The 22983-nt window shown below is 31.4% G+C and overlaps 3 protein-coding genes across 4 annotated transcripts; 2 read left to right on the top strand and 1 right to left on the bottom strand.

Annotated features, from left to right (window-relative positions):
• Nucleotides 1-62: 62 nt before the first annotated feature.
• LOC146530448 (sorting nexin-30-like) lies at nucleotides 63-9180 on the top strand. 2 transcript variants are annotated; one of them, XM_085201203.1, is made up of 10 exons: nucleotides 63-201; nucleotides 1398-1541; nucleotides 2243-2362; nucleotides 3117-3258; nucleotides 3387-3469; nucleotides 3975-4066; nucleotides 4505-4633; nucleotides 5363-5562; nucleotides 5961-6006; nucleotides 6287-9180. In XM_085201203.1, exons 2-10 carry the CDS (start codon nucleotides 1404-1406, stop codon nucleotides 6849-6851), a joined length of 1515 nt encoding a protein of 504 aa, XP_085057329.1. In that variant the 5' UTR covers nucleotides 63-201; nucleotides 1398-1403; the 3' UTR covers nucleotides 6852-9180. The 2 variants fall into 2 exon arrangements, with proteins under 2 accessions (XP_085057329.1, XP_085057331.1); XM_085201205.1 differs by lacking the exon at nucleotides 63-201 and adding an exon at nucleotides 358-445.
• A 255-nt stretch (nucleotides 9181-9435) lies between these two features.
• LOC146530449 (pyridoxal phosphate phosphatase PHOSPHO2-like) lies at nucleotides 9436-16665 on the bottom strand. Its single transcript, XM_085201207.1, has 4 exons — nucleotides 16337-16665; nucleotides 13037-13225; nucleotides 11898-12116; nucleotides 9436-11305 (listed from the first exon to the last, which is right to left on the bottom strand). The coding sequence occupies exons 1-4, from the start codon at nucleotides 16478-16480 to the stop codon at nucleotides 11141-11143; spliced, it is 717 nt and encodes a 238-aa protein (XP_085057333.1). The 5' UTR covers nucleotides 16481-16665; the 3' UTR covers nucleotides 9436-11140.
• A 228-nt stretch (nucleotides 16666-16893) lies between these two features.
• Nucleotides 16894-22897, top strand: Roe1 (grpE protein homolog, mitochondrial Roe1). Its single transcript, XM_085201256.1, has 6 exons — nucleotides 16894-17068; nucleotides 17421-17568; nucleotides 19201-19314; nucleotides 19836-19958; nucleotides 20481-20564; nucleotides 21152-22897. Exons 1-6 carry the CDS (start codon nucleotides 16980-16982, stop codon nucleotides 21263-21265), a joined length of 672 nt encoding a protein of 223 aa, XP_085057382.1. The 5' UTR covers nucleotides 16894-16979; the 3' UTR covers nucleotides 21266-22897.
• The last annotated feature ends 86 nt before the right edge of the window (nucleotides 22898-22983 follow it).

Genomic DNA, 22983 nt, shown 5'->3' on the forward strand with positions numbered 1-22983 from the left:
AACATAAATTGGAATCGGTTGACCGCAGTTTTCTTGTTTAAATAATTAGTCAATAATTTTTAGTCATATAACATCTGTGGTCACTGGTCACCATTGTCAGTTTGCTGTCAAATCGTGTCAGGCGTCAATAGTACAAACAAATTTTGATTATTTGGATATTTATTTTTCTTCTCTTAATTGCGAAACCCGGCTTTTACAAATGTGAGTAAATAATTAGTCCTTTATACTATTTTAGATATATTACATTATTAAACAAAAGAATTAATGGAGGTAATTATTAGTGCACTTGCAATATCGATCCAATTTCTGCGAAATAGGCCAAGCATTTTTCATTCACCTTTCTTTTGTTATCGTATTGTGATATCGAGGTATTTAATATGTATACAGTGATAAAGTATACGCCTACTTTATCCTTTGACACAGAAATACTTTAATGTGCTTATAGGTAATGTTTTTTCTGTACAAATATTATCTTTTTAATAATATTTGAGAAAATATTGTTAATGTTGCTTATTAAAAGATTTTAATGTCAATTTCTTTAAATATATTTATTTTCATTGTTATTTGTTTAGTTAAGAAATAATGTATTATTTATTGTATAGGCACAAATCATTTATTTTTCAAGATATAACCAGAGTGAAAATGTTTCTGTGGTTTATTTTACAAATTCTTCTCATTATGCTATGGTTATTAGTTGTTACTTCAGTTAAAGGGAGTTTGTTAGAAACAAAGTATGTTTTCAAATAATTAAATTTTATTAATGGTACTATGGTAGTAATAAATGAATGTGAGTCATTTATAATTAAATGAATCAGTCCATTATTATAATAGGTTTCTTGAGTTATTGTATTTACAAGCAATTTAAATATCTTGTGTAAAGAAAATGTTAATGTTATGTGTATAAAGTGTTTATTCTTATTTTATACTAAGACCTCACATGCGGCTTTACTCACTTGCTTAAAGTTATTGTTATATGATGATGCTCAAATTATACAAAATGCTTACATAAATTGTAGCCTATGTGTTATTCTGATATTCTCTATCTATACTACTGTAAAATGTCATCTAAATCTGTTCAGTAGTTTTTGCATGAAAGTAGAATTAAGAAGAAAGTAATAATATTTTTTCTTTAGGTTTTATTATATAATAGTTTCTAATTCAATATCAACATTATAACAGTATTAACAGAAACAAAAGTGTCACAAGTTACAAAGTGTGACAAAAACACTTTAAAAAATAAGCTAAATATGTATAATATCCCCTATATTATAGATACTTAATAAAGATATTCTATTTACCCACCTCTCTATAGTTAACTCAGGAAAAAGATTTCTTGTCTTTATTAGTATTTATTGTAAAAAAAATAAATAATTTGAATTAAAAATGCATTATTTCAGAACAAAATGGCAAGCGAAAGTAGTTCAGCAGTACTAGACTTGAATGATGCAGATGCAACTGACACTGAAGCTCCGAGTGTTACAGAAGACATGAATGACGGAGCTCCCCTCATAATGGAACATGGCTTCGATATAGCTGTGAAGGTAACATGCAATGTCACGAAATCTATGATCTATACTAAAATTATAAAGCTAAAGAATTGGTTTGATTGAACACTAATTAAAATTCAAAAAGTCCTTTCTTGTTTTCTGATAAATATTCTACCGCATTTATCATAAAACATAAAAATCCAGAGATGTGAACAGTACTCCAAGTACATCTCCGACCATACTTGGGCTTTATATGAGGCCAACTTGGCCTGGCTTTCCAGATAATCATGTGTTAGCTGTCACATGAAATATTTAAGTCCAATATACTGATTCCCACTCGAAGTTAATGGGCAAATTGCGGCGTTGATTTGCGCCATTCAACGTCGTTCTCGCCTCAGTGGCGTAGCTAGAGGGGTGCGAGCGGTGCGGTTGCACCGGGCATCAAAAGGAAAGGGGCATCAAAGTCGACGTTTATTTTTTTAAAAGGTAGTAGTCTGACACTTGATCTACGTGAGAGTAGAAAACACTTTTTTTTTAGACCTTAGACCATTTTAAAGGGCATCAAGTCCCCTAAGCCGCACCGGGCAGCAAATAGCCTAGCTACGCCACTGTCTCGCCTCGAGAATTCGGGGGTAAATGGGAAACGGAAGTTTTAATGCGAACGGTGTGTCTTCACACTAGGCCCCTCTCTGCTATGTGCGGGATACAGCGTGAAACTAAAAAAATTATAACAGCCTTTTCTTGTATATATTCAGGTGGATGCACCTCTTAAACAACTGTCGACGTTAGAAACATTCGTTACTTATAGAGTGCGTTGTGTTTGCGCGCGATGGCCCACTCCGCCCAGTGTTAGACGGAGATACAATCATTTTAAGGTAGGTTTTGAAGCATATTTTATACGTTTTTTGTTATTTTAATAATAGTAATGATTTTACAAATAACTCGGTTTATTATGGAAATTTGAAAAGTATGGCCGCCCTAATGTTAGCTGTATATGTCTGCTTAGATTTGATTTTATCAATTTCTCATGCTTCCCATAATTGTTTCTTGAATGTACAATGCGCAAGAATTCATAACGCCCATACTTCGTAAAACCCAAACTATTGGACTATTTTTCACATATGTGAAAAATACGTACGAGACGTATGTGAGAAATTGTCATTGACTAACAAAATTGTTACAACATAATGTTAATTGTTAAGTATGCAGAGTTCGGTGTCATTTTGTGATTGGGTTCGCGGGGCAGCGTTGCGGTGTGAGCGGGGACGTCCGAGTAGGTGGTAATATCTTAAATATGCATTCTGCGCAACTGTCCGCGCGTACCTCACATAATTCATAAACTTCTTGTCGGACTATACCAAAATTTATAATTGAAAGAACTACTATAGAACCACGCTTAGAATTACCAAAAAAAAAAATGTTTAAATATACAATAAATAGTTTAATTGCAAAATAATACATATTATAAATGTGAAAGTTTGTGAGGATGGATATTTGGTCCACTTTGACGCAAAAACTACTTTTTCATGTAATTTGGGTCAATAAATCTGAGCGGTCGAAGTCGCCCTCGTGTCGCCAGTATTTTTATAATACTAATAACCTTAATCTCTATTTTTTACTCTTCTATAGCTTCTCCACAAGCGTCTATCCGCATCTCACCCGCTGGTAGCGTCGCCGCCCCTACCACCGCTACACTCCGCGAGACAGCAACTTGATAGATACTCGCCCTCGTTCGTGGCTGTTAGATGTCTGGCGTTGCACGGGTTTTTGGGTGAGTTGTCGGTATTCGGTGGGGAACGTAGTGTGTTATCACTACGTTCCTTCTGCCTACCATGGTATATGCGGAGACTTTTTTTTATTATATATTTCATTTTAATTTTATGTATATGGTTTTTTTAGATCGCATCGCCAAGCATCCTATTTTGACGCATAGCGAGGATTTTAGACTGTTCTTGACAACTCCAGATGATGAACTAGAAAAGGTGGATCTGTATATTTTTTTATATAAAATATTATACTTTTTTATTAGATACAAAAACATATTATAAACTATTAAAGCTATTATTTCAATTTTTTTTAACAAAAAGAAAATCCAACTTCAAACTAAAAAGTAAAAAATAATTTCACAAACATTTTATAATTTTGACGTTGGTGTGTCAATACAATAATAACTGACTTTAAATCAGTTAAGCCATTTCTGAGAACAGTGTGCACGCACATACAAACAAACAAAAAATTAAAAATCATTATTTTGGGTTCTATTACATCTATAAGTGCTCCCAATAACATTTTTTCTCATACCATATAATTCATGCACAGACAGCCATCAGTTACAGTTTTATTATATGTACTTGTATACATTTTATTTATATATAGCAATATGCTATCAGTTCTTAAAATACAATATATAAGATAACTAGAATTTATAATACATGAAAATTTTAGATTGTTTTTTTAAAGATTATTATTATTATTGTTTATTTATAGGTATTTAAAAGTGAAAACAGTGCACTCAATCTATGGGGCCTAAGCAGTGCTTTATATGGTAGTGGTGAAGCAAAACCGACAAATGGAGCTAGGTTTGTACATCTTATATAAATTATTTTTTTAATTATATGTATATGAATAAATAATCTTATTTTGCTTACTTTTTCGCTCTGGCCACTCATCATGTAATTTCTGTATAATTCGACGGAAAGTGGGAAACGAAAATATCTCAATGGGAACAGAGTGTCTTAACATTAGATTCACTGAGTCTCTAGGCTACGTGGGATAGAGCTAATGTTAAAAAAATCTATTAGAACACAATCTATATTACTTATATCTATACTAATAATCTAAATGTAAAGAGTATGTTTTATTGAACACACTAATCTCGGGAAACTATAGGCTTTAAATTAAAGAAAACTTAGCTTATGTTATTAGGTTAATTGTTTCTTTACTTATTCTTGTTTGAGGCAAGTGAAGCCACAGTTAAAAGATATGTATATATATATATTTTAATTATAACCTTACAGAGTAAAAGATCCAGAATTTACATCAGCAGCCGATTACTTGCAATCCTTGCAACAGAAATTAACGACACTTTGTACTCTCACTACAAAATTGTATAAAGGCTCCGTGTCGTTAAGCACTGAGCTTATGGGGTGAGTGAAGAAAAATTCTTTTTAATATGGGGGTTGTATAAAATGATTAATATAATATGTTTGTTGTGGGGTTAGAATTCTTGTCAATTATGGCGCTGATTGTTTCTTTTGGACGAAAATGGAAATACTTCATTAAATAATTAATTTTCCCAAGTGGAAATTGAATCTACAATTTTTGCGGTTACAGTAATTCAGTGTGCCACTGAACGATGTTTATCTGTTAAATGGTAAAATGAATGTGTGAATTGTGATATACAGAGTGGAAGCGTCTGCGCTCCTTTTACAGAAGAAGCATACAGAGTAAAATATTTCAAACTTATAATAGGTTTAACAAACCTATAATAAGGCGTTTTATTTTACAACGATAATTTTATTATTTTGTTTGAAAAAAAAAAACAACAATTTTTAGTTTTTCACACAATCTCTTATTTTAATTGTATTAGGCTTTTATAGAGTAGTTAAAACTGTGGTTTCATTTAAATTGGTGATGACAAAAACATTCTGTACGGCGCACGGTACGGTTGATGAGTCGTAGCCGTATTTTGATTTGTTTTTACGATTTTTAACCTTTATTATGGAATTTTTTTTTTATTGTTATATACAATCCGTGAATGATCAGTAAGACGAAAATTCGGTGTGGCCATGACTCGATGAGTCTTTTTATTGAAACTGACACTACTAACTTGAATTACATTACTGATATATCATACATCATATCTAACCACTCAGCATGCGTCGTGCCTGCGACGCGTGGGCGGTGCAAGGCGGGGGGCGGAGCGCCCGCGCCGCGTCCGCGCTCTCAGCGGGCGCGGGAGCAGCGGCCGCGGCCCGCGCCGCCGCTCCGCTTCACTACAGGGCGGCGTTGCCGTCGCTGGCGGCGTACAGCGCCGCGCATCTGGAGAAGATAAGGGCGAGGGATGGGTTGCATGGTGAGTGCTGGTTTCTGTATGTCGATGGTTGACGATACTCATTCTTCCTTGAATATATAAATAAAGTTCCTAAAAACATTATTTCTTGACAAACTTATAAAAATTGGTTTATAATAAGATTATTGTCAAATATTTTAATTCGCTTTACATCTAAACTAATTATTTATTATTAGGTCTCCTTTGCTACTGTAAATAAATTATGAAAGTAACGTATTTATTGAATGTAACGTATTTATTTTCAAGAAAGAAATTAAATGGTTTTCGTACAAAACTAAATTAAATGCAAAATTAAATGTTTTAGCCCAAAATAGCGAAAACGAATAAAAACGAATCAATTTAAAGGTTGTGCAGGTTTAAATAATTTAATATTATAAAAAAATCTATGTATTTTATTACAGCCGCGTACGTGGCAGGCAATACTACAGGTGATGATACACATAATAGGTGAGATTATTTTTGTTCTTCTTTGTTAACTCGACTTCATAGTCTATATCCCGTATATGGCAGGGTAAGCCGAGGTAACCTAGTATAGTGTTAAAATTGTCTCATAATTTAAATATAATCTTTAATGATAATTTAAATATAACTATTCCCCCAATGGAACCCACACCCATAGCCTCTATACAGCATGAAGCTAAATAAAGATTTTTGATTTTTGATTTGAAGAGTTTTGATTAAATAATCTGTAGCACTAATGACATTTCTTTTTGTATCATTAATTCAGGTTAGAACAAGCATCAGAAGCACTCAGATCAGAGCTATCTGATTGGATACCAAAAACTAGAACGGAAATAAAAGACATATTACTAGAATTAGCTAACCGACAAGTGAACATACACACACAAACACTAATGGGTTGGGAGAATGCCCTAAAACTCTCCTTAGACGATATATCGCAAATGTTCAAAACCGTATCAAAAACGGCCGTTCAAAATTTATCACCATCTAAATGTAGGACACTGACGACACCAAATGAAACTGAGAGGGATTTGGATGATATGGATGTGATAAGTAATTATTCAGACCTCCAAGATGTCAGAAATGATGATATAAATGGCATAAATAATGAAGAAATCAAAAACAATTATTCTCATATTCAAAATGATGATAAAAACGGCTTAAATAATGAGGAAACAAAAAATAATGATAGCGATAAAACTAATGTTAATGATGAAAATTCGGAGGGTACATCGAAAAGTTATAAATTGGACTCCATTAAAGATGATAGTTCAAAATCTGATAAGTTTTCCGATCCGTTGCAAGAGTTCTCCGAAGTGGATCTATCATGATTTTGCGATAGTGTTTTTTGTAGTGTTCTAAAGGATTTTTAGTTATTGTAGTTTTGTTTATTGCGAATGTTCAAAACCTTCACCATAAACCTATCACGTTCCAAATGTAGGACAGTCACGACCCCAAACGATATAAAAGATTATTTAGATGATACAGAGTTTATAAGTTATTATTCTGATACACAAGATGTCAGAAATTATGATATAAACGGCTTAATTAATGAGGAAATCAAAAGTGATTATTCTGATGTTAAAAATTATGATAATAATGATTAAATTAAATGTAATTATTGAAACAAAAATAATGATAATGATCAAAATTCACCTAGTTCAAAATTTGTGGCATTATCATGATTTTATGATTTTTTTGTAGTCTTTTAGTGATTGTAGTTTATCTACTTGTGTTTAGTATATAGTTAATACATTTTTTTTTCAGGTGTTGAGATGTTGTTTTAATTATTTCTGGAATGGTTTGTGCAATTTATTTTTTATCTATAGTCACAGGAAAATAAAAATATTAATAATTTTTAAATTAAATTTTACTTAATTGTAACTATGAAGTATTTGTTTTGTATAATTCGTTATTTTTAAATATATTTTTATGTAAATAGGCAATATTTACTAAGATTATTAATAATGCTATTTCACCATATTTTTTCTATGTAATATTTTGATATAACATTGTTATATATATAATAATTGTTACATAATTTATATCAATATATTAATATTTATTTTTAAAAATTGTTTACAATTACTTTGTAACTGACTATACTTAAGAATGGTAGTTGTGAGTGCAACTCCCACTGGCGTATAAGTTTATATTTAAACGCGGCGTTTAGTTTCATACTAGAAAACGCGGGGTTGAGCTCCGCTAATCAACACATAATGTCTCCTAACATTGCTTCCTGCTTACCTTGATTGAATACAATTGTGTATAATATATTTATTATCTGTAAACTTAAAACAAATAGTATATAAAAACTAGCATTTAATATTTAAATTATTCTTAGTATGTATTTAATTGTATGGCTGTTTGATATAGAGCTGCCGGTTTTATAATATCAATTTTAAAACAAATGAAAAATGTGTCAAATATTAAATTAGTATTAAGTTTTGCGGTTTTTAAGTGATACATATAGACATTTTCAAATTTATTAGTGGAAAAATATTTAAAAAACATATTTTTATTTTAAATTGAGTAAGAGTAGTTTAAATTGATCTATGTAAAAGATATAATATTTTAGCAGTTTATCATTACATTACCAGTTTTGACCCGCGGCTTCGCCCCATCGATAAATGGTCATCAGTTTACCGCAGGTGCAGTGTATAATCTTAAAGTGATGCTATATGGGCACCTTCCGCGAGAAATGGGCTATCAAATATAAACAAATTCAAATTTAAGTAGTTTATTATGGGTATAGACTCTTTTTTATTTGATATATGTCCACTTAGAGACCGTTAGAAGGTTTAATTGTAAAGCTGTGACGGACGGACGGATAATACGGCATAGTGTAGATATAATACTTACGTATATAAATAACAATAAAAGTAAATAAACGGAGCTTTTTGTGGGTTCGATTCCCGTTTGGGAAAATAATTGAATTTGAATGTTTTTTATTTCCCTCTGGCTCTGAAGAGCGTAGTGTCTTGAAGTACAGTCTTTATCCTACTATATGCGGGACACGCCGGTAAAGTTAACAAATAATGATAAACATATCTCTAGTTTTTTTTTTATATTATAATGTAAAATTGTAGATTTTTACATATTGTAAAATGTTTTTTTTATTACCTGTGTAATAGTCTCATATAGTCTTATCAGATACTATTTGTATCTTTTACTTTGTTAATAATTAATTAGGAAAATTATCAAATCCCATTGTGAAAGTTTAATTTTTCCTGACGCTATTGTGAATTAATAGTAAGTTTATATTTTAGTTTAATTTTATTTTAAATAGCAGAGTAGGAGAGAGTGTATTAACACTAGGTTCCCAGGTTCCCTCTGCCTATCCTACTATATAGGCAAGTTATAGTGTGATGTTAAAGGGCAAACCTTTAGTACATTAAATCTAGAACATCTTTGTTTTTATATAAAGTGAGTGGAGAAAGGAATATAGAAAGCAGTAGCGTCAAGTTTATAATTTATTGGCATAATATTTTAGTTTTGTTTTTTCTTTTATAAAATATTTCGTCCAGTGTTCATTAATTTATTTATTTAGTACAAGTTTGTTTTTGTTTATATCATGTAAAATTGTCTGTATATAATGCAGGGAGGACTAGGTAGGTATTTATAGTGTAAAACAAATTGTAATATATACGATTCATAATTCTTTTGTTATTTTACTTTTGGCCAACCCTCACATCGCCACCGTGATCTAATAGGAAAACTGGAATGGAGTCTCTTAGCACTAGGTCATCTTTTTCTACTTTGCTTTTCTGTATAAAGCGTGAAGATAAACTATATATTTTTTTCATATAGCGGGGAATTAAAAATAATCCATGGTTGGGAATTGATCCCCATCGCATTTACAGTCAAATAGTAATGGAAGGATATAAAATGAATATTTCAATAAAAATAAAGAAAAACGAGGTAATCTTTTATTAACAAACAAACCTTAATTATATATAATTATATCAAAATAATTTACTTTAAGGAAGATTCACTCTACAGTCGCGTTACATATGATATAAATAAAAAAAATAATTCCTAATGGGAATCCAACCCACAACCGTCGCGTTTACAGTCGGCTTATTATAAAAAAAATACTAATATACATAGTAATACTAGCGACGTAATTTTAATCTTTGTATTAGGTATTACAAAAATAACATAAATATGTTTGTGCTATATTTTATTTTCTTATGGACGTACAATATTTAATGTAAAGGAAGATTTTCTGTCTTGAATTATATTTATTTAACAAACAATACAGATAACTAGCAAAATGGTTGTCTGGAAAGTCGGTGTACGGACGGTAACTTTACGTGGTAACAAACGTTACAACGGGTCATGATTTAGGTGCGTCACGCGTGCAACGGAATAATATTCATACTACATGATCTCAAAGTAAAGTAAAAACTAAGAGGTTGATAAAAGTTAAAACAGCCATTTGACGAAACTTACATTTATCAAAATATTAATAAACCCGTTTTCGTAAATTCAAATGATAATTACATATATAACAGCAAGAACGAATGAAAGTGTCATAACTCAAAAAGTTTCAGTTTCACGCTGTATCCCGCAGCGCAGAGAAGCGAGAGAATCAAGACACTCAGTTCCCCACGCATTGCCCAATCGTCGCAACATATTGAGTGACAAAACTTAACGCCACGATGTTACTTTGGAGAGAAATTATAATAACTTTTACTCAATTCCGTCTAAACGAACCCACAACGCGTCAACACAATCCCGCTTACAATCAAATACTGTACCAATCTTTAAATTATGAGTTAGGTCACTTTCACTTTACGAATGCTATACAATGTTACATATAATTTCTTTTTTAAATTAATACTATAGAGTATACGTTATTACATAGTATTATGTATTAAAATAAACATTAGTATGAAAATATATTATTATACATTTTTTTTCTTTGAATATGGACAGATTGTATTGGAAGGTTCCTATTTTTTTTAATTGAATAATTAAATAATTTTTGTAAGTAGCTAATAAGTATTGGGTTTAAATTTGAAAATAGAATGTGCTTTAGTTAGCTTAACATATTGTGTTTGTGACTAATGAAATAGATTTTTATCTGTTACAAAATAAAGTTCAAATCTCACTACCTTTTTCCTTTAATGCATAAATAATAGATTTTTTATACAAGAAAATAATAATTTTCGAGCTAAATAAACAAGGAATATCACAATTAAATTGAAATTTAATTAAATCAGCTTCACGCTGTATCCCGCAGAGGGAACCTAGTGTTAAGACACTCCGTTCCCACTTTCCGCCGAATTCTGGAGGCATTGAGTGTTGAGTAGCGGAACTCAACGCCACGCTTTGTCTTCGACACTAGAGCGACGAAATTATGTTGGTTCGATCCGACTCGAGGAAATAAAATAAATATTTTAATTAAAATTAAAAATTTTAAAGTAAAACATGAAAATAAAAATTACTAAAACCAACTCAAACTAGTTGAAAAAAAAACAATTATAATAATCAAGACTACACTAAAACTAACTTAGCCATTAACCTAAAAATCATATCTAACAACCATTACTATTGATTATTTAAAGTTTTTTAGCCATTTAACCTGAAAAAAAAACTTAACATAATCAAAAACCTAGGACTTTACGTAAAATTTAGATCTTCCCGGAAACAGTTCCTCTAATATCGTGAAGCCATCAGTCCAGGGCACTATTTTTGCTTTAACTTGAGGACTTGATGAAGATATGGTCTTCTTGATCATGTCATCCATTGGGTAACCTTTTCTTGGGAATACTGTGGACTGTTTTAAAAAAGATTTATTTTAAAAACATAAGCATTTATATATTTTTTGTCAATGATTAGGATTTATCTTCACGCTGTATCCCGAATATAGCAAGGTACGAAGAGGGAATCTAATCTTAAGATACTTCGTCCCTTACTTTTCGTACGAATTGAAGACTATAAGTATTGAGTAGCCGAATTCAACGCCACGCTTAGTTTTTTTTTTTCATTTTTTCAATGCCTTGAGTGGGAATCAAACCCACAATTGCCGCGTTTACAGTCCGACGCTATGAATTCAAGAGTGAGTGACTTGCACAGGTTTCATGGGCAGTAAGTAACCCTATAGATTTACGCCCAATGTTAATAACCAATTCTAATCCAAAGTTTGCTACCATAGATTGAAATAGACAGAGATGGAGGTAGGCATGCAGGTTAGTGATTGGATAGATATGCCGGACAGTACGAGATAGACGTTAATTGGAGATAGGAGATACATTATTAATATTGGGCGTTAGATTACGTGGCGTGGATTAAAATTGCAGATTAACAGACAGTCCAGATCGATTTTTTTTTCGGAAATTCTAAAAATTTAAGAAAAAAAGAAAACTCACACTAGCTGGCAAATTAGTGGCAGGACAATAGTCGTTCCTGCCGTCCCCACTATACACCACTCTGTCGAACCTGCGACCGTCGCTCCACTGGGCCAGGGCGAGCGACTTGCACAGATTCGATGGGCACCTTGGACAAGAAGTTTGATTCATACACGGCTCTATGTAGAGTCGGTCGTTCTTCCAAAACGCACGGTTCGTTATTATTGCTGTTATTGAGTCCTGTTGACAAATATCTTCAAATGTAGAAACATCCTAGTGACTTAAGGCGGCAGGGAAACTAATATAATTCATACTCTCGATGGGGAATCGAACCCACAACCATTGCGTGACACTGTGCCACGACGACTTCTAATTATTATTATGTTAGCCTACAGATAATTATTTCATTCATATATCATGTATTAAAAAAATATATATATTAGTAGGTAAGTATATTAAAAATAAAAAGTTGATATCTAACTGACGTCACTTATGTCACGTTGTTAGAATATATATTTATTTAAATTATACCATTATATTATCTCAATATTTCTAAATCAATAGTTCATTAATTACCATTTTTTCGTCGTATATATACAAAGAAAATATTATATAAAAAAAGTTTAAAATCGGAATCAAACCTAAAACTTCCATTTTCTAGGTTAGTCTACTAAAGGACACCTTGTGTGTACATTAGACCATAATTTGTTACAATTTCCTGTAGAATATTCACAGAAACAATATAATTGAGTTAGATGTTAGCAAGGTCTCCAATGACGCGTGTTTATATGTACTCGTACTTAGGTGCCTACAAATTAATTTCATGTATACGTACGATTGCAATTATTGTACTAAAAAAAACTTTTTTCGCTTTCATTTCGCTTCTATTATTTAAATACAATTTTTAATAACGATGTAATTTTTGTATAATAATAATGCTTTTTCATATGCGTTATTTTTGATGCAATAGAGTTACATAGGTTTTAGCTGAACTCAACGCCGCATGTTATCTACCAGACTGGGAAAATGGGATCAAAACAACTACCATCCTGACAGTCCGACGCAGACACATTTTTTAAACTACTACAAATATAGCCCATATTCAACATTTTTACTCAAAATGCTACGAAACTAAAAAATAACAATATGCCAATCCCCACCTGCAATCCATGCACTTTAAACCAATGATTAACGAAGACGCTGTTAGCATCAGTCAGGATTAGGATCTTCCAGCCCTCCTGCGCTAATGTGGTGATCAGCTCGATGATGCCAGGGTTTGGGCGCATCGAGGCGATGCTGTCCAAGATGTCCGAAGGATGGAAACCAGCTGAATACGCATGTTCAAATACCTGGAATTAGTATAAGATGATTTTTAATTTAATTTACCGGTGTATCTCGCATATAGCAGAATGGACAGTGGAGATCTATTTAAGACACTTTGTTCCACACGCGCTGTTTAATTTTATAAACATTTCGAGTTCAGTGTCGATAAAATAAAAACAATCGAACACAACGTGCCACAACTGTCACGTTTACAGTCGCACGCTTTTACCGCTGCGCCACGACGGCACGCTGTATCCCGCACACAGCAGGGTACGCAGTGGTAACCTAGTGTTAAGACATTCCGTTCCCCACTTTCTGCCGAATTCGAGAGGTATTGCGTGTTGAGTGAGTAATTCAACTCTGCGCTTTGCCTCGACACCAGCACGAAGAAATGGAAATATAAATTTAAATATCTCCTCGAGTGAGGATCGACCTAAAACCAGTCGGACTTACAGTCACACTTTGTGCCCCTCCGCTACGACTGGCCATAACTGGACATGACTGGACATAATATATTTAATTAATATTTTGTTAAGCCCACTATTATTTCACTACCACATAGAGATGTACACCTATCTAACACAGATAGACAAATAAAAATTGCGCAAAATAACATATTTTTACTAAAAATACGAGGTAATCTCAATCATCTCGATCTAAATGAAAAACCTCGAGTTATCTGGAGATCCTCGTTTCTTGGCACGATGTCAAGAGCCTTGGCACTGAAAAGTGTGCGATTATGACCGTGTGACCTTCTGTTAAGTAATCGGCTAGAAAGGAACATTTCTGATAACAAGTTTTAGTTGGAATTTTAAAAGTCGTGGGGACATTAAAATAATTATTTTTTTTCCTCATTCTATCCCGCCGGTAGCAAGGACGGCAGAGGGAACCTAGTGCTAAGACACTTCGCTCCCCAGTTTCCGTCGAATTCTGGAAAAACCAACATGTGTCAAAAAGTGTTCCTGACTTTATAAATATATATTTTTCAGCTTCATGCCGTCAAGCGCGTACGGTACGGTAGACAGAGGGTAATATGCCTGAAGATAATGTATCTATAGTATAATGTTATATATATAACATGAATTACAAACATCCATTGTTAGGATTCCCACAGAGCAACCAATTATAACAATCATTAGGAAGAATGTGGCTTCTCATTAATAATAGATCTTGACGTCTTGTTTATGTTATAATCGATCTGTACATGCTGTATCCTGCAGAGACATCCTGCAGGTGCTTGTCTTGTTCCAGGCTCAAAAACACAAAAATAAAAGTACAGTACGGTCAACAAGTTGTGACCGCCTTGAAGTTAGATGTATATTAGAAATAAACTTATAATTTTCAATAAAACTACGTGATCAAATGAATAAGTATAAAAAAAAACTATAAAATGACTTGTAACTGACTCACTGGTTTTCCATTTGTAAGGAAACTTCTTTATAAAAAATACTAAATCGGCTTACTGTTATTATGTATTTAAATTTATGCATGGTCATATCTGTACTTACTTATATACTAATATTATAAAGCTAAATATTTTGATTGTTTAAATTAACATATTTATCTCCGGAAGTACTTACCGGTTCAAATTGAAAGCACCTGAGCCAAGACAGCCTAACTGCCTAACAACAGGATTCGAATGAATATTGGTCACTTTAAAGCCCTTTTAATAATTTGTATACCTAAGCTTCCATAGTATTAAAATACAATAATTTTTCCCGATCAACTTTATCGCCGCAGATAACGCAGATTTACTGTTGATTTTCTGATAAGGAAAGTAATGTTTATGCATAATCTATTATACTTTAATAAAAAAAATTGCATAATGTGCCTCTTTGAACTCTTAATGTCTGATTGTCTGTCTGTCAAGAGCCTTCATCTCAGGCACACTTTAAGATGTCGATTTGGAATTCAAACTATACACTTAGGTCTATGGTCCCATGAGTTCCTAATAAATTGTATTCCTATATTTACTTAAAAAATATATATGTTTGTTTATATCGCAAAAACGCGTATTGCCACATTATAAAGGGAATCAAAATTAATAGGGTCTAGGGTCTTCCAGTTCACCTACAGTTATGAAATTTGGCAGCGAGTATCTACAGGTACTATGTACTTTGGGAAAAAATCTGAAAACTATATATTTGTGGTTAAATGCTAAAAAATAATAGACTTAAAATTGAGACATAATTTGGTATTAAAGCTTTTAGTTCAAGTGAGGTATCAAATGAAAGGGCTCTGGTTAAGCTAAGCTTGAATTGCAGAAAATTGCATTTGTGGGTGCGATTACTACTTAGGGGAATATAATATAGGAATATTTTCATATCCTCAGTTTAGTAACGAGGCAAATTGTGGCATTGAGTTCCACCACTAATCACACAATTTCTCAAGAATTCAGCAAAAAATGAGGAATGGAGGAAGTGTCTTAACCAGGTTACCAAGTTCTCTCTGCCCACTTTTTTATGCGCAGGATACAGTGTGAAGTTGCCCGCATGGCCAAATAGAATTAAGAAACAGTGGTACATATAGTGGTAGTGGGTTATATTAATTAATAATGCTGGTGTAATATAGCTTAGAGCAACTAAAAAATGTAATAACTAGTTTGAATTTAAAGATGTTTAATTCAAACTGGAAATTTTTGACGTCAACTTCAGTAATAATATTAAAATATTTTTATTATACTATAACAATATATTTAAACATTGTAAAAAATTGGTACAACTTAATTTATAAAAAATATATAAACCAAATATTAATCAAAATATTTAAATAAAAATTAAAAAATTATTACTCTATTGTGACTAAAAATAAATTATATATTTTCTATTTGGTATTTACTGAGATAGTATATATTATAAAAAAAAAAATTTCTGTACAGAAAATTAAATTTAGTAAAAGTATGCAAAATAACAAATCATGTTGAGTTATATATACAATAATATCCTCTTAAAATATTTATCCATAATAAACTTTGATTCAATATTATTTTCCAATCAGTTAATCAATTTATTTAACATAATGGAATATTTTAAAATTTTCCTGTTCTTACATTTTATTATAATTCACTAGTTAATAGCGATGATGTAATAAACTATCCAAATCCAAAACTTATACCTAATAAAAAAAATCTAACTTACATTGCTCATATAAGGAGTCCAGTCATGATTCCCGGCCTCCCATTCAGGTGGTGGTTTCTTCTCACGTAATCTATTAATGATAGTCGCATCTGAATCATCATTTACTATCGTGCGATCAAAATCAAAAACTGCTAGAGAGGACATTATTTATATTTAAATATGCGCGCGCAGAGCGAGTGACGGGAATGTACTGCGGCAGGGCTTTGAGATCGCGACAAGGGCAAGGCCGAGCTTCTATTAAAATAAGTTGTATGACACAGAAGCGATTTTGGCATTGTGGATTTTTTGCACAGTTTTCCCGCAAACATTGAAAGATTTAAACGTTTGACATTCTGCAAAATCGAAAGTCAGCTGTCAATATGACTTAAGAAGAATCGTTAAGAAAGTTTATGTAAGAACGTAATAAGGTAATGTTAATTCTTAATCTTTAGGTAATAAATTTCATGATTAAAATAACTTTAAGTAATATCACAGTAAGTTGTAAAGGAAAGATTTAATTAATTTATTTAATTTTTATTACTTACAACACTGCTTGTGACGAATTATCATAATAAAAAAAACTAATGACAGATAAAGAATTTCATTATAACCTCTTACGTGTAGTTCTGTAAATTTATTTTAAAAATTATAAATTAGTATAAATATGGCATCTTTAAAAGTGTATTCAGTGGGCAGACTAGCTAAATATGTTACAGATTTATCTTTAAAGACTTTACGGCCAAATGTCTATAGGTACGTTGCGCAACTTATTCCAACCTAAAAATGTATGTAAAAACTACGAAAGGTTAATGAAAAGAGAAATTTATTTTATTTGAATAATAAACGTAATGTTATCAATGTAATAAAAAACTTTACTATAAATTATTCTGTCAATTTCAGTATATTAATTATTATTGTAAAACTCAGTAGTATTTCATCATTTCATACAAAATCGATAATTCTAAAAAGAAATTCTTTAAGAAAATAAAGCCTTATATTGTACAAATACTATTTTTAAATTATAAAAAAAATTGTTACTGAATGAGGCACTATTAATTCATTTTATGAGAATATCCTATAAATTAATGTTTTTGTCCAATTTCAGAACATCAGCTTATAAATATAGTACAGAAGAAAAAGCAGCAGTGTCCGATGATAAACAGCCACCATCTTCTATAGAAGAATGTCACAAACAAATAGAAAATTTGACAAATGAACTTGGTTCAGTTAAAGAGCAAATTAAAGATTATGATGTAAGATATTTACACCTTATCAATCAATTATATAAGAAGTTTATTGTTTTATATTTATGTTTCTTCTGCATATAGTAATAAATGTCAAGCCATTGTGTTTGTGGATTCAATCCCCACTCAGGGGAAGAAATAATTTAAAATTTTCCACACTGGTATATTAAGTGTGGTATTAAGATCCACCACTTAACATGCAGTGTCTCAAAGTTAGGTGAAAAGGGGAAAGCTTAAAAAAATATAATAAAATTATAAACATAAGTGTACAGTACATACTATATATTTTTTATTATTTTATTTTTTAAGGGCAAGATGAACTTATATTCCTCCCTCCTGTGAACCTCTTCTTTTGACATTTCCGTTTACACTTAGGCACCATGAATATATAGCACATCTGAAATTTTAATTTTACTTGATTTGAAGTTTTATTTAGATTTATTAGTTTACATATTTTAAAAATATATGTGGAATGGAATGTTTTAACACTAGGTTCCCTCTGCCTACTGTGCTATGTGCGGCATGAAAGCCTTATATAAAACATATTATCACTTTACAACTGGGCCCCATCTCCATAAATACCCAGTGCTTCTGTGAGTCCAACAATATCCAGAGCTGATGTTGAATGTTAATAATCCATACCTATATTATAAATTCGAAAGTAACTCTGTCTGTCTGTCTGTCTGTCTTTTACGCAATCAGGGCCAAACCGCTAATTTAATTGTGATAAAATACTCATATAGAGATACTTGAGGGTCCCGGGATGAACATAGGATACTTTTCTTTTCTCATATTTGTAATATTTTCGATATATACCAATATATTACAATAATTAATTTGACAAGCAATTTATTCCACCATGTTAATAACAATCGTCGCTACGCGTTGCCAAGCAACAGCTTGCAAAGTTTGTTGTTTTAAGAAAACGTCACCCAAAATGAGTTTGCTTAATGCATACATGGCGCGCGCCGATATAGATTTGTATTCATTAACAAAAATTAGATGATTTCTATAATTTGATATTCATCCTTATGAAAATAAACATAATAGTCACTTTTAGCATTTCATCTAGATGGAAATTATAGTTTACTGTATAACATTCTAATAAATAATTAAGAAGATGTCACTGATTCCAAATGACCTAGCCTACGAGTGGTATAGTATGACCAACGCGAACGGACAGATGACTTTGATGGTTTTGTAGATTTTTATATATTTTCGAATTACTATTATTTTTTATGTAATTATTTGCTGCTGATAATTAATTTATCTCGGTTTGGTTATCTATACCGATGTTATACACTTAAAATGTCGTAATTTTAATAATTTGGGATTTTATTTAATATTGTTCGCAAAAATTATTAATTATTTAATATAGAAAAATGTTTAGTACGCGCGCACGGCAAACTTTAAGTACTTTTTCTAATATGAAGAATTTCCTTTAGATACTTTTACTTCTTTTGTTTGTGCATTTCGGTTACTCAGATAGTTTTTCTAATAATAAATCTCCACTTATTATTATTTTTTAACTTATTTTAATTATTTAGGCTTATATCTTCGCGGGCGTAGCCGCGTCCGGGCCCACTAGTAAATATATATTTATTCTTTTATAATATAATTTATTAATTTTATTCCATATAGGATAAATACAAAAGAGCTTTAGCAGATGGGGAAAATGTTCGAAGACGGATGTTAAAACAAGTTGAAGATGCTAAATCATTTGCCATACAAAGTTTTTGCAAGGATTTATTAGATGTAAGTCAAATTTGAATAGTTTTTTACTTAAAATTTTGACATATATATATTTATATAGAAGCATTTCCTATATTATTATAGTATTAATCACACACTATGAAAACATATCTTTTTTTAGAAAAATAGAAATGTACATAATAGTAATGTAACATAGCATGACTCAAATGAAAAAAGTTTTAAACTCATATTTATAAATCATTCTCAAGTCTGAGATTGATATTGAGATTCCATTTTCATTCATACATTTATAATTTACTAGCGGCCCGCTCGCGGTTACACCCGCGTGAACTATGTTATTATTAATTTCTGTTTCCATGACACCTACGTCCTATAAGTAACACCTATGCAAAATTTGAGATTCCTAGCACTTGTAGTTTCTGAGATTTCATGATGAGTGAGTGACCTTTCGATTTTATATATATAGATGAATGAAACTTAATTGACTCATAATAAACTTATATATTATACATTCTTTTTCTATTTTCAATAAAATGTGTATATGTATACTTTCTTATAAACAGGTAGCGGATACGTTATCAGCGGCGGCGGAGAGCGTGCCGGAGGGTGTAGAGGGAGAGAACGCGCCCGCGGCCCTCCGCTCTCTGCGGGATGGACTGAATCTTACTAGAGCTCAGTTGCAACAGGTAATATATAATGTGAGGCCATCGTACATTGTGGCGCAGGGGCACAAGTGCGTGAGGCGACGGTTGCGGGTTCGATAAAGAGGCAAACGGCAAACAAGGCACGGCGTTCATTTCCGTCACTTAAAGGGCAAAGTCTCAAGAATTTGGCGGCAAGTGGGGAACAAAGTGTCCACAATATGTTCTTATGTTCCCTCTGCCCTGTTATGTGCATAAAAAAAAGTAAAAATAAATTTAGATATCACAGAGACTGATTCATCAACTTATGAACTGGTGGTCAATTATTTGTAGTTTAAATAATTAATTATGTTACTACGTATATTATTTTTGAATAAAAATATTTGACTTTGTAAATGCAGAGGTTGCGGGTTTAAAATCAACACTCTGAGGGTAATGTTTAACTTAAATTATTTCTGTATATGGGTGGAAAGCGCAAAACATAGTGTGAATATTTATTCTATAAATACATAGGTAATTAGAATATTTTAAAGGCCTTTTTTGTAATTTTTTTATTTTTATTTTCAGGTGTTCAGTAGACACGGTCTGGTCGCGGTATCGCCGTTGCGGGAAAAATTCGATCCTAACCTCCATGAAGCGTTATTCCAACAAGTAAGTCATACTAAAATATATATAATATATTTACATGTACAGTATGGTTGACGAGTTGTGGCCGCTCTTAAACTCTTTAACTGTTCAGTTGCCTGTGTTAGGGTGCGTTTGTTCACGCTAATCTCAGAAACGGCTAAACCGATTTAATTACACCGATTTAGTTTTCACTATTGTCGTAGTCGTTTTCACTATTTCAATTTATCAAAAATCATAAAAAGTATAAAATTTTAAAGAATGTTGTTCGATAAAATTGCTATAAATAACTATTATCTTGAATTAGCTGAAACTTTACTTTTCAATATAGGTATACATATTCTTTTTAAAATGGTAATATTATTAATAGAAAACTAAAGTAACACAGATAAGTAAATTATTAATTATGTAGTAAAGGAAATGCGGCATTGAGTTCCACGACTCCACACACAATGCCTCGAATTTAGACAGGGCATAGGCAAAGGAGTGTCTAACACTCAGGCAGAGGGAACCCCCTCTGCCTTCCCCTGTCACATGCCTAATAGAGATGGAATCCCAAATTTTTATTTTGCGACGGTTTCCAAGCAAAATATCACATTTTTTCTATATTACAGGAAGTAGAAGGAGCTGAGCCCGGCACAGTGGTAACAGTTAGCAAAGTTGGCTATAAATTACACGAGCGCTGCGTAAGACCAGCGCTGGTGGGAGTCGCCAAGGGATCATCCTAGTATAGAGTAGAATAAAACTTGGTTAATTATACAACTATATTATGTATGTTTATTTTAATATATATTTTAGTTTTTATGTTATTAATTTGTTTTTATTGTGTTGCCAGATTGAATTTTTTTGTGGTTATGATGGTTATAGGGGGCAGAAATGTTACATAAATTCTTAATTATTCAAGCAACATTCATTGATTTTAAGTTTTTTTAATGGTTAGTAAAGTTAGTACTTCAGTATACCAAATAATGTGGATTGTCATAATAATTATTTAATTATTATTTTGATAAGAGGTGCAAGTTCAAATCCTGCTATTTAATATTATATTATTACTAGCTTGTAACTGCGGCTTCTTCTGTGGGGTCATATTTAAGTAACTACTCATATATGACACATTCGAAGTGCACCAGGTAATTTGAGTGCAGGTACTGTGTGTTACAATGAAACGATCAACATGATGTAATATAGCCTATAGCTTTCTTCGATAAATGGACTATCCAAGGCGAAAATAATGTTTCTATTCAAACCAATAATTACTTAGATTGGCTCGTTCAACCAAACAATCTCTTCAGCTTTACAATATTAGTGCTATTATATTTTTATCACCACCAACTATAATTTTTTTTATCTTGGCGAAACTGTACATTAATACTAAAGATGTTTCTGTGCAGCGTGTTGGAAAGAAGTGATAAGAAACAATAAATACATAATATGTACATAAATTTGTTTGCATTTCATATATAAATAAGAAAATATATATGTATGTGTTAATGTATATGTCACTATCAAAACTCCAAAACTATGATAATAGACAAACATAATTTATAATACAAATTAATAAAAAAACCATAAAATCTTTACATTTCTTCTAAAATGAAATTGAAATCTTCTGCCTTAGTGAAAACCACATTACATTTTTTTGTCTAGTTAAAAAAATCTGAACATATGTACATACATCACTAGGAAGCAGCTTTATTTTATACTATGTATAGAAAACTAAAATAATTTCTAAGTTACACGGTTTTGCTGTAACATATACATACATATATACATATATAAAAATATCTAAATTAAAATATTTTGAAATCAGCAAATATTTAGCACAAATTTAATAATAATATTAATTCAACAAAGGCATTCTATTTGGAAGATATTTTTATATATTTTTTAATTAATATATATTTTTTGTAATTCCAAAAACTTTATTTGTAGTTTTAGAATAATAAATAGATTTATTAGTTATGATTAAAATTACTTCTTAAATATAATGCAGTGAAAGAGGAAAATCTTTGAGGCCATTATGTTTTGCGTCATTTTTAATCCGTTTTGCGATGAAAGTGCAGAACAGCGTTCTAATTCTTGCTTACCTTTTCTAGCGTAAGCACTTATGAATTTCTACTCGTTAATTGTGATTTTTGCACACAAAAATAACCAATTGTTAATATTCAATTGTAATTAAAGTTGATTACTATAAATTTTGTATATGCAGTTATTTAGGGAAAAATAACATTTGCATTAATTGTATTCTAGAAGTAATTTTATTCTTATTCTAGTATTAGTTATTCTAGTTCTAGTAGTATAGAATAGTTGTCTGTACGTGTGTATGGTATCTGTTGAATAAACATTTTAATTGTTGGTTACATTTTGTTTTAGTTATGCTTTATTGTTATCGTGATATAAAAATATTTTGAAATAAAGAAATACATGGCGAGAAATGAATTCGCAA

Source organism: Heliconius melpomene, chromosome 17, assembly GCF_056956725.1.
Source record: "Heliconius melpomene rosina isolate 202511_hmr_F chromosome 17, ASM5695672v1, whole genome shotgun sequence".
Taxonomy (NCBI): domain Eukaryota; kingdom Metazoa; phylum Arthropoda; class Insecta; order Lepidoptera; family Nymphalidae; genus Heliconius; species Heliconius melpomene.

Bases quoted from the DNA above. Each gene is read 5' to 3' on its own strand.
- Roe1 (XM_085201256.1), top strand. From the start codon at position 16,980: ATGGCATCTTTAAAAGTGTATTCAGTGGGCAGACTAGCTAAATATGTT. The intron at 17,569-19,200 runs GTAAGATATTTA...TATTCCATATAG, and splicing joins AGCAAATTAAAGATTATGAT to GATAAATACAAAAGAGCTTT. The intron at 19,315-19,835 runs GTAAGTCAAATT...TCTTATAAACAG, and splicing joins TTTGCAAGGATTTATTAGAT to GTAGCGGATACGTTATCAGC.
- LOC146530449 (XM_085201207.1), bottom strand. From the start codon at position 16,480: ATGTCCTCTCTAGCAGTTTTTGATTTTGATCGCACGATAGTAAATGAT. The intron at 13,226-16,336 runs GTAAGTTAGATT...TACTAATTCCAG, and splicing joins GGACTCCTTATATGAGCAAT to GTATTTGAACATGCGTATTC. The intron at 12,117-13,036 runs GTGGGGATTGGC...ATTTGTCAACAG, and splicing joins TTAAAGTGCATGGATTGCAG to GACTCAATAACAGCAATAAT.
- LOC146530448 (XM_085201203.1), top strand. From the start codon at position 1,404: ATGGCAAGCGAAAGTAGTTCAGCAGTACTAGACTTGAATGATGCAGAT. The intron at 5,563-5,960 runs GTGAGTGCTGGT...ATTTTATTACAG, and splicing joins GGCGAGGGATGGGTTGCATG to CCGCGTACGTGGCAGGCAAT. The intron at 6,007-6,286 runs GTGAGATTATTT...TCATTAATTCAG, and splicing joins GGTGATGATACACATAATAG to GTTAGAACAAGCATCAGAAG.